At 34.4% G+C, this 12,217-nt stretch overlaps 1 protein-coding gene across 1 annotated transcript in view; it reads left to right on the top strand.

Annotated features, from left to right (window-relative positions):
* RAB21 (RAB21, member RAS oncogene family) overlaps positions 1-10,827 on the top strand; it is a 31,458-nt gene extending 20,631 nt beyond the window's left edge. Inside the window, exons 5-7 of the mRNA XM_032644365.1 lie at positions 3,889-3,943; positions 4,449-4,537; positions 7,276-10,827. Coding sequence (XP_032500256.1) covers positions 3,889-3,943; positions 4,449-4,537; positions 7,276-7,418 — 287 coding nt within the window. The 3' untranslated portion in view covers positions 7,419-10,827. The remainder of the gene's footprint in view (positions 1-3,888; positions 3,944-4,448; positions 4,538-7,275) is intronic.
* Positions 10,828-12,217: the final 1,390 nt, after the last annotated feature.

Genomic DNA, 12,217 nt, shown 5'->3' with positions numbered 1-12,217 from the left:
TTATTTTCTCTCCTGTTTTAAAACTAACTTCAAAATAATACTACCTCATAGGATTGTGATGAAGACTAAATAATGATTTGGAAAACACTTGGTATAGAGTAGGCATATGACAAATATTTGTTCCTTTCCCTTTACACAAGACAGTCCTTCAAACATTTGAAGCCTACTTGGATGGTTCACCTAAAATCTTCCCTAGGTTTTCAACTGTTTGGGCTAACTTTCAGACATCCTCATCATCCTGATTATTTTTTCCTAGGTTTATTTCGGTGTATCAGTGTGTCTCCTACACTTGAAATGAATACTAGAATCCAAACATTGTTGACTCAATGTATACCATAGCTCTCTCTTTTTTAAAATCTTCTTACTGTCCTTCTACCAGCATTGCCCAAGATTGGATATACTTTTTAGCAGTCATGTCAACTCAATTTCTCTTTTATGTAGATTATGGTTAACAAAAATCAGAATTCCTTTTTTATAAGTATTGGTCTTCTGTCAGGCTTTCCCATCTTCCTACATAACTAAATTATTTAAACCTAAGTGTAGGAATTTCAACTTGTCATATGTTTCTGAATGTTTATGTTTGATATATAATCTACTAGCTTTTTCATGTGTAAGTTAGATGCAGAACCTTCTAGGTCCTTATCTAAATCACTGATAATGTGTAAAGCAGGAAGAGAGAACTCTACTAGCAGACTTTTCCCTCTAGTTTTAGTTAATCCATTGATCGGCACTCTTGGCTGTGGTTGCTCTGTTTAATAGAGTATTTTGTTTCTAGTCTGTCCTTAACATTTGTATGTTTGTTAAACAAATATTTATTATTAATAATAGTTACCACTTATTGAGTGCCAGGTACTATTCTAAGAACTACACACTTATTTCATTTAAGCCTCCTGACAACACGGCAAGAAGGCATTGTTGCCATTTCCATTTTACACATGAGAAAATGGACTTAGAGAGCTTGATACTTCCCAAACTACATAGTATATAGAGATAGACCTGGGATTTTCATTTGGGTCTGTCTGCTACTTCAAGCTCATATACTTAACCAATAATGTATATTGCTGGCTATGTACCAGGTTTTGAGAATAATGTAGTGAATAAGTTAAAAAATAGATATGGTCCTTATCTCCCCAGAGCTTATCATGTAGGGTGAGAGAGAAAAACAAGCTCTTATTGTACATTATGATACATGCTATCAAGGGGTTGGGGGTGTGCTGTGATAGCACAGAAGCAAACCGAACTAAATTGGGGAAGGGGTGGTTAAGGGATTTCTGAAGCCAGCCAGGGTTGTGGTAGGAAATGTGTTAATTATCATGAGTTTAATTCTCTCATAACAGTATTGATTTTCCATTTGATCATTCACTGTCATTTTCCATTTGATCATTCACTGTGATGGCTGAAAAATACTCTATTGAACACATCCTATGTGCTAGACTTTTTACATATATCTTATTTTCACATTAACCTTGCAAAGTTTATTAGCTACATTTGTACAAAGTGAGACTAAGGGGTTAAGTAATTTGCCCCAAATCTTATAGTTTTGAAATGCGCCAGGACTTAAAAACAAGTTTGATCAGATTTAAAAATTTCTTTCCACTAGGCCACACAACATCCAGCCTAAGCAAAATAAAGTTCTAGCTCTTTATTGCTATTAGGCCATCTGCCCTTAGCAATGGGTGTATCCCTTCCATGTTCTTAATTCAAATAGGTATTTTTAAAGAAGATAAAATTTTTAGTATTCTTAGCAGGATAGCCTTTTCCTCTCCAATAGCTTCCGTCAGCTTTCCCCCCTAGCCTTTATTGTACTATACTTTCAAGTAGGTGCTTACTTTGGTGGTTATTCTTATTTTCAGGTGTTGTAAGCCTATTAGAAAGTTCCCATTGTGGCTGCACAGTAGTATTGAAACAGATATGAGCCTCAACCACAAGCTTTAGCTCTCTTGCTTTTAAAAGAACATAGCTAAAAAGGTCTTGAACTTTGGAAAGGTGTCAGTCACTGACAGGCAGTTTTGTGACTTGGTCTGTGCTGTTAATTCATTATGAGCACTTATTGTTCAAAGAAATAGTAGTTATTTAGTAGAGGGATTTTTTTGTTTAAAATATTAATTATGTTATTAAAATAGTTAGCCATTTTAATAATAACTGGTTTTAGGGAACTCCCTGGCAGTCCATTGTTTAGGACTTGGCGCTTTCATTGCCGTGGCCTGGGTTCAGTCCCTGGCTGGGGAACTAAGATCCTGCAAGCCGTGTGGCATGGCCAAAAGATTAAAAAACAAAAACAAAAAAATACTGGCTTTATTAAAGTTTAGTTAAGTTTAAAATGCTGTTAAATAATAAAGCAGTGTCAATAATTTTCCCCAGATATTCATGTGAGGCAACAAGGTGATTGTCTACTTTCCCTATCCTCAGTTTTCACAAATAGATGTTGGTAATTATGGTGGATTTTGAAAAAAGAGACATTAAAGCTCTAACAAACCAACTCATAGGGTTTTAGTTAGTTGCAAAAGTCTCCTTTGATCTATAGGAGGCTGTTTTACCTTTTTACAATGGCAGGATCTTGTGCCTCCGTTTGTTGGAGCTGCCTGCCACTAGGTGGTGCTTTGTGCATTCTTCATAGCATGAAACAGCTTATTCCACTGGTGACTGTTGGATATATTGGTTGTAATATTTAGCAAATTAAAATTTTATTGATAAAGTATAATGTGGGAAATCAGAACTGATATGTGTCTTCTTGCTGAGATAGGCTGATAACTGTTCAAAGAAGGAAGAGTTTACTACTGAATTTGTTAGTACCAGCTGAGCTTTAGTATGTCTGCTTCCCTCCCTCAACCTTAGGCTATGGTGTCAGATCATTGCTTAAAGCTGCGCGTGATTAGGTGCTCAGATTATTTGAGGGCTTCATATACAGAACCTCTGGGCTTGTACCTCTCAGTTCTAAGCATCTCATCTTTCATTGGGTGCTTACTTCAATACTTTATCTGAAATTGTCTTCTAGACTCTCTAAGGTCCTGAGAAAAAATGACCTTATTTACAAGGTTTCCTTTTTTACCCCTATAGGTCATAATAGAAGAAATGAAAATATTTGTTTAAAGTGTCCTTTCTTAGGGTATTTTTCCCCTTTTCTGTATGTTATTTCCATTGCCTTTAGCACTCTGTCCAGCCTACTTACCTTAATCTCTACCCTGTATATAATAAGGAATCTGCATTTTGCAGTTTCTACACTTTTGTTCTGGTGGCTTTATGGCATAATCTCAGTTTGGTTCCATTGTTTAAGGAGAGCTAAACTTATTTTCAGTAATTTAAAATCTGCATGATGTTCATATACTAAGTTGTCTCATGTTTTTAAAACAAATGTAGTTTCTTCCCCTGCAGTGGTGAAGTACTTCAAAAGCCATATATTTTAATGCTTTCTTTAACCAGTTAATATCATCGAGAAAACCAAAATATTCTTAGGATCCAAGAGGCTAGCCTAATATATTTTCATGAACCATAATTATTGATTGGGGACCATTTACACTTGGCTAAGACTCATAGGTTTATCCTTAGGATTCCCTAGTGAATCTTAGTCCCATTTATACCCTAAATCAAAAATAGTGCTTATCTCTTTGGAAAAGTTATTTTCTCTGACAGAGGCTGCAGCTTCAGGAGGGATGTGCATTGAGCCATTTGAGGGAGGCTGAGGCATTCACCTTGACAGTCATGATCAGCCCTCATATCCTCATATCCAAATGTCCTGAAACCTTACAGTTTCAGGACATTTAGAAGTCTGGTGGGGATTTGTATTATTTTTCCAGATGATTAAAATGGCAATTGTATATTTAGAATTGGCTTAATTTCATTATAAAAATGAATCAATATTAAAGACTGGCATTTACATTTTCAAATTAGGTAATAAAATAGACTTGGAGAAGGAGAGACATGTTTCCATTCAAGAAGCAGAATCGTAAGTGTTATCCCTTCTCTTCCTTCCTTCAGTCACTCTCTGTAAGAAGTCTTCCTCTTTGCACAATGTACTTTACCATTTAGTTATTACTCAAACCTCTTAATATAGATTGAGCTAGTGGATTCAGTGAAGCGAGTTTACACTGGCAATTTCTGGCTTTTGGTGACATTTAAAGTTATTCCACTTTCACTTCTCTTTCTGGTTTCAGTAAAAAGTATTAAGAGTGATGCAAAAGAAAACCGTCACGGCCAAATAGTCAGTGAGTCACAAAAACTAAAGTATTTGGGTTGCAAATTAACTTAGAATAAAAGTCTTGTTTTATTCTTATTTAAAAGTTCATTCAATATATAGAAACGTCAAATGGTATATAATCTTAATTTCACTAAACCTGGGTTAATTAGTAATAAGTCACTAAAATTGCTATTGTAAAAAAAGTTCAAACAGCAGTCATGACAAAACATGAAACATATTTGTACTTCAATTACTGATGTTACTTTTCTTTAAGGTATGCAGAATCTGTGGGAGCGAAACATTATCATACTTCAGCCAAACAGAACAAAGGGATTGAGGAACTTTTTCTTGACCTTTGTAAAAGTAGGTATATGGCTCTTTTTAAAATATTGGTAATATTTCTGGAGTGATTGTTTGTTTGTTTTTAATTTATTTATTTAATTTATTTATTTTTGGCTGCATTAGGTCTTCGTTGCTGCGCGCGGGCTTTCTCTAGTTGCGTCGGGTGGGGGCTACTCTTCATTGCAGTGCGCGGGCTTCTCATTACGGTGGCTTCTCTTGTTGTGGAGCACGGGCTCTAGGTGCACGGGCTTCAGTAGTTGTGGCTTGCGGGCTCTAGAGCACAGGATCAGTAGTTGTGGCGCACAGGCTTAGCTGCTCCGCAGCATGTGGGAACTTCTGGGACCAGGGCTCGAACCTGTGTCCCCTGCATTGGCAGGCGGAGTCTTAACCACTGCGCCACCAGGGAAGCCCCTGGGGTGATGTTTTACAGTTTCCATTTTGACCATATTGATGATTTGTCGCATCGACCAGTATTATTATTTACTTAATATCTTTAACTCATTTTTTGAAGCTTAAATACCTTCTTTAGCCCTATTTCAAGTAGTAATCAATGGCTATGAAATCTTATGTGTAGTATTCGCTAAATACATATTAAAATATATGCATTACTATTAAAAATTAAAATGGAAGGGGAATGGACAGAATAAAACAGATTTAAGAGTTGTAACAACCTGTTCCAGTGGATGGACCTTATTTGGATCCTAATTTGACAAACTAGTGAAAAAGAACATTTGTGAAACAATTGGGACTATATGAACACTCACCGGATATTGATGATATTAAGAAATTATTGTAAATTTTTTTAGGCGTGGTTATTGTGTAGTGGTTATGCTTAAAAAAAGAATTATTTTTTAAAATGTTTTTATCTTTTAGAAATCATATTAAAATAATTTATGAATAAAATTATGTATCTGGGATTTGATTTAAAATAATGGTAGGGATGATTGCCAGGTATGGATGAAATTGTGTGATGGACATACAGATTTTCATTATGCTCTTCTTTCTACTTTTATATATGTTTGAGCTTTTCCATATTAAAAAAAGAGAAAGGAAAATGTTTATTATATACAATCTGAAAGTCATTTCTCATATCACCAATAGAATGTACACTATACTTAGGAAAACCCTAGTCTATAGAATAATGGATTGAAATGATTTTGTCAAATTATATTCCTTATAGTTATAGACCTCAGAAAGATGGTTTTTTGCTCTAAAAAAATGTACATATATACAAACTTCGAAGTAAATTTCAGCTTTATGTAAGCCTGAAGATCATTCATAATTCTTCTAGAGCATTAATTCTCTAAATGTGGTCCTGTAATCAGCAGCATTAGCGTCACTTGAGAGTATGTTAGAAGTGCAAATTCTTGGGCCTTACCCCAAACCTACTGAATCAGAATCTCTGGAGGTGGTGCCCAGAATCTGTGTTTTAACCCCTCGTTATGATTCTGATGCATACTAAAATTTGAGAACCACTGCTGTACATATCAGTCACTAGGAGAGCTTATTAAAATGCATAATTTGATAAAATGGGTCTGATGTGGGCCTGAGCTTCTCTTTACTAACAGACACCCAAGCGGTAATGACACTAGTACTCAGACCATACTTTGAGTACTGAGGTTCTAGATCAGTGGCTTATAAATGTTATATATCATATCTTTATATAAAAGAATTGAATATTCTCTATACGTTTATTTTAAAAATTATAGAACATGTATAAGTACTTATGATTTTCCATATTGTAAAATATACATTAAAAAAATAGAAATTTTGAAAGGTTAAGGAAAAATAAATTGAACGTTTTTCTAATTTTACCTCAGTGGATTATCCCGTATACCTCAATTTGGAAACCATTGTTCAAGAGCAATCTCTGGACCCAAGTTTAAGAAACCTTATTCTGTTTTAAGGACTCTCTTTTCTTTCCTCATCTTTTCAGATATGTATTTTGCAACTATTTACTCCTAGTCTGTGTCTTATATTCTCATTTTTCTTAACTGTCTCTCAAAGAGCTGAAGTTCTAAATTTTAATGAGGTCTGATTTATCAGGTTTTCTGTATGAGTCATGTTTTTTTGTCTTACATGAGAAACCTTTGGTAACTCAAAGTCATAAAGATTTTCTTCTACAGAGATTTCCTCCTGTGTTTTCTTCTAGAAATTTGTTTTATATTTAAGTCTGTAATTAATTTTTTGTTAATTTTCTCATATGGTGGGAAGTATAGATTGAACTTCTATTTTTTACACGTAAATGTCCAGTTCCAGTACTGTCTCTTGAAAAGATTGTACTGGACCACACAATCACCAGTATCTCACTGTCATCATTCGAGCAACTTCTACTGTATCTTTAAATCAGATAGTGTGAGTCCTCCAGCTTTGTTCTTCCTCTTTCATCTTAAACTCTTTTGTTCTTTCAAATGTTATTTGGTTAAAAGTTTACATGACTTACTGAAGAATAAATCTTGTACCCTAAATATTGCTTGTACTTGGAACAATTTGACCTTCTTTGACGTATTTCTAAGTATACTTGGAAAATCTTAAGGATGACACTTGTATACAGTCATTTGTTTAAATCAAAAACTTTTTTTCTCTGGTGATGTCACTGTGGCTGTTATACAACTGGACAGGTACGCTTGCTATTAATTTTATCTAGTTTCCTTGTTGGTTGAAAGTCAGAAATAGCTATCATGGTGGTAAACTGAAATTACAGAAACAGAAAACGCCAATTGTGGTCCTAAATAATTTCTGCTTTCTCCCTCTCTTAGGGATGATAGAAACGGCACAAGTGGATGAAAGGGCAAAAGGCAATGGCTCCAGTCAACCAGGAGCTGCAAGGCGAGGTGTACAAATTATTGATGATGAACCTCAAGCCCAGAGCGGTGGCGGAGGGTGCTGTTCTTCTGGATAACTGTTCACCCCTAAGGAATAAAAAAACAAACTGTGGATCCTTGCCCTCAACACAAAGACTGCCATATTCCAAGTCACATTATTTTACCAATGGAATTAGAGAGTTAACAGTATTTTAAATTACGTTTATAACACTGCAGAGACCTTAAGTGCTAAACTTAGTGGGGTTCGTGACCAGAGAATTGGCATTTTCTACACATGTTAACAAAGCAGTTACCAATGGCCTTTTTACATATTTTTTTTCTTTAACAAGGAGTAATATGCATGTAGAAAAGACCTACTTAAAGGCTTCATTTATATTCTTTTAAATCAAATCTTTATTTAATAACTTATATATGTTGTTGGAATGGTATACATTTTTGCAGTCCTTTGTATTTTGTGGTAGTTTGAATTGTATCACTTCTAAACAGCAAACTGTTTTTGTTTTCTTTTTTTTTAAATTAGCAGATACCTGAAGTACTATTTTTGCAGGGTTTGCACAGTCCCCTGTCTACTACACTTTGATATAATCTATATTCATCCTGTATGCTGAGCTGATAAAATACATTGTAAATTACATATTAAATATTTTATCTGCTTTTACAAGCGCAAGGTGCAAAAATATATACAGTAGTCTCATTGATGACTGTAAAGTGAATTAACATTTGGTGATAATGTCTAAGCTTTTTGACTCTGATCATAGCTCCCCTTCACTTTTGTCTTAACTTGAAAGTGGCCTGTTTAAATTTTCTCATATACTTCACTTGAATTATTGCTGTTGTCACATTTTTTGCCTCTGTAAATCCATCTAATGATTGAGCAACAGCATTTGCCTTTTGGTTTGGGTGGTTTTTTTTTTGTTGTTGTTCTTTTGTGGGGGTTTTTGTTTGTTTGTTTTTTGTTTTCTGGTTTTTTTGTTTGGATAAAAGAGATGACTTCTGCTAATTTTGCTTTAGAATGGTTACCTTAGAAGTATTTGAGTGGAGCATGCTGAGTTTCACTGCTACAAGGCTTTAGTTTTCTGTTAGGCTTTATGTGAGATGGACTCATTGGTAGGAGAAGAGAGGAAGAAGTCCCAGATAGTAGCCACTCACCAAGACTCATTCATACAGCATGTTAGTGGTAGTTTCTCCTCCACAGGCAGCACTTTTAGATCCTTTGTGAGCAAGCTGTTTCTGGTCACTGCTTGCCAGAGATGAACACAGAAAGCTTTGTTTCATTTTATAAGAGCTATCCTTCTGAGTTTCTTTGAAGGGAAACATTTCATGTAATGAAGTTATAACGAACACTGGAAAGATTTATTATAAAATTATATTCTTGTATACTTTGTAAATTAGTCTCTCATTAAGTTTTTTTTTTTTTTCTTTCTTTAAGCATAGGACTGATAGAATAGAATCAGGCACTGCTCATAGGAGGAACACAAATTGTGGAAATTAACAAATTGTTCTTGTTCTAATATATATATTTTTCCATTTCTGTCATGCTTGGAAAACTAGTAAATGTTATGTCTAAGATAAAATGGAATGGTCCCTGGATTTACTTCTTACAAGATGCAATAGTATACAATAAAGTTGTTAGCATGAGCAATTAAAAGAATATAATGAGGTTATAGTTACTAAAGAAGTAACTTTCCCAGATGGGTTAAAGTTGAATAAACTGACACCTTGATGTTATGATATTAGAATTTTAACTTAGTATTAAGTATTCTATAAGGCTTCATTTTACCTTCCTTAATTATTGTCCTTGTCAAACTCAACCCACTGCTTCTCCACTGTGTGTGTTCAGAGAGGGCGGAGTGGAAAGAGTCTTCAGGAAGATAAGCTAAAATTGTCTGTGTAGTCTCTTGGTTTCCTGTGAAGTTACTGTTTGTGCAGGAGGTGGAGGGAGGCAGGGGAAATCATGAGTACAGATAAAAGAAAAAATTGTTTTTGCCCTCCTGGTTCTTTCAGTGGTAGTAAAGAAAGCCTTGTCATTTCTACTGTTGTAGATGTAGATGGGAAAGAAGCTCTTCTCCATTGGAGTGAAGTATGTTTTTAAAACTAATTAGACATGAAATTGAGCTTTATTCCAAAAAATAAAATCATAAAGCCTGATAATTGGAGAGTTGTACTCTCGATTTTTGACCCTATATTAATGATATAAAGTCTAGATAGAAACCTCTGCTCCAGAGTTGCCAGATAATTATTGATATGGTACAACCACTCTCGATGTTTTGTTTTATTTATTTATTTTTTCTTTACTCTTCTTTGGTTTCTATGTACCTTTCTTTTTTTTTGCGGTACGCGGGCCTCTCACTGCTGCGGTCTCTCCCGTTGCGGAGCACAGGCTCCGGACGCGCAGGCTCAGCGGCCATGGCTCACGGGCCCAACCGCTCCGCAGCATGTGGGATCTCACGGACCGGGGCACGAACCCGCGTCCCCTCCATCGGCAGGTGGACTCTCAACCACTGCACCACCAGGGAAGCCCTCTATGTACCCTTCTTAACCTCAAGCGTTTCATTCTTCTTTTTTTAACCTGTAATTTAAACTAATTCAGTAGCAACAATAGATAATATGTATACCTGACCTTGCTCTGAAGCCTAGAAGGTCTTTAGATAGGAACAGGGTGAAAGGGTAATGAAAGAGGACCAATCAATTGCAGCATGTATACAAAGGAAAGATAAAAAAATGATAAACCAAGGCTGAGGAAGTTTTTCTGATACTTTCTTCACCTTTCTAATACCTATCTTTTGTGTTCCTGTCCTTATAATTGTGCTATTAGGAAGAAGACACAAGTTATCATGTTGTGTATTAAAAGTAGTAGGTAGATAGAACCAATATATTTTTCAACTAGTAAGTGTATACTCTTCGTATATATAAATAAAAATTGGTTTAAGATAGTCATTAAGAAGGTATCTGAATATTTAAAGTATACAATCACTGTTTCTGTAATGATGCATGTTCTGCTTCTTGTTTTGCGTTGTGATTATAGAGGAAGATTATTGTTTTTAAATATATTGCAACAATTTTGGGGTAAACAGTAATCTGAAAAGAAACAAGCATCACATTACCATATGAAATATGAGTGTTTGAATTTCTTTTCTTCTGGGGTTATCTCCTGAAAATAGCCTAAAGCTGTGGCTGTTACAGCTAAATTGAAATCGTTTAAAAAATATTAGCCATATATTATTAGTGATTACTTTTTATTTGGCATTAAAATAACAGAAGAATGATATTTCAGTTTTAGATTTTCAGTAAGAAAAAGTAAAATTTGAGAAATAGACAAGGAGGGTAGTAAGAAGTAGAATGAAAGGTAGATAGGAAATTCTACAACCTGACAATTTTTAAAATCATTTAAAATACTACATTACTTTTATCAGATGGTTTCTAAATAAGGCAAGTTATGCATTGTGCCAAATATTTAGAACATTAAAAATGAATTGTTATACTGTTTATTTCTTTTAATACATAATTTGCAATTTTCTATATTATAAATACTACCAGGGGTCTCGATCATTGATCTTATATTATTTTCAGATAATATAACTTACATTTATAATTACCACTTATGTCTAGAAGGGTTTGACTTATGCCTTTGACTTTTGAAATTTATCTTTTGACTTCTGTTTGCCATTATAGTTTTCAGTCTTTTTAGTGTGACAAAGAGGGAATACATAATTTGTGACCATTTAAAATGTTGAGATCTTCTAGAAAAGGGTTTAGATAGTAATGACCAGCAAGAGCCTTACAGTAATTTCTAAAGATATAGAGACTTAGTAAATCCTTAAGTATTCTTTTCTAAATTATAAAATGCATTACCTAGATTTTAATAATTAAAAGCTGGGATTCATTGAACATAACACATTTATTTGATTTCATAGTAGGCATTGATTCTAGTAAGTTGCTGTTCTGTAGTTTTTTATCAACCAAACAGAGGAATATAGTTGATGTTGTGGACTAAAATTCATGCTACACCTATGTCTGACTTGGATGGCTTTTCCCTTTTCAAGAAAACAAATTAATTACAATTCTGAGCAAACTTTCCTAAATGTAAGTATTTTAGTATTAATCATATGTAATGAGAAAAATTTAGAAATACTCTTAAGAGTTTCCAATTTTAAGCAAAAGAACTTTGCTTCTAAACAAATGTCACTTTGATAGATCTTTAGCACTGCTTGGGCTATCTGGGATTTATATATCATCTGTTTTCTAAGGAAGCTGAGTGTGCTTTTGAGTGTTAACCTTTCTGCAGTAGATAATGAACATGGCATGTTACATGGCCCACCCAGAAAGAATCTTATCTTAAAGCATCTCGTCCTCTCCAGAATACTGCACATATTTCCAAGTACATTGCATTAAAGCCAAAGGATGAGCCTGCCTACTTAAATGACCTTTATTCCCACTGAATCAGTTCTCACTTTGATTTTGATACTTCCTGGCAACTGAATCATTTATTATCAAATACTCAAGAAAAAGCTAATATGATTTCCTTAAATTTGAACTTCTGTAGAGCAATGAGAGAAAGGTGAGGGACAGCAGGGATAAAGTATGATGATGTTGAAAAACAGAACAGTGGTATTTGCTAAACTGTATCTTCAGTGGTAGCAAGCTCTTTTAAGGAAACCATCTTATGTAGTACTTCCTAGAAGTATAAAAGTTCCTCAGTTTGTGTTTAATTACGTAAGTAAGACTATATTCTAGGAAAAAATAAAAAATACAGATTATTATAGAAGTGCCCCTAGTGTACCCCCTCCCAAATGGTAACTATTGCTCTATAGTGTATACTCTTCAATCACCTTTTCTTTATGCATTTATATACATATATATTTACCTATAGAAATAC

Source organism: Phocoena sinus, chromosome 10, assembly GCF_008692025.1.
Source record: "Phocoena sinus isolate mPhoSin1 chromosome 10, mPhoSin1.pri, whole genome shotgun sequence".
In the NCBI taxonomy this organism is placed as follows: Eukaryota; Metazoa; Chordata; class Mammalia; order Artiodactyla; family Phocoenidae; genus Phocoena; species Phocoena sinus.
This window is presented reverse-complemented; position numbering and strand designations above follow the sequence as displayed.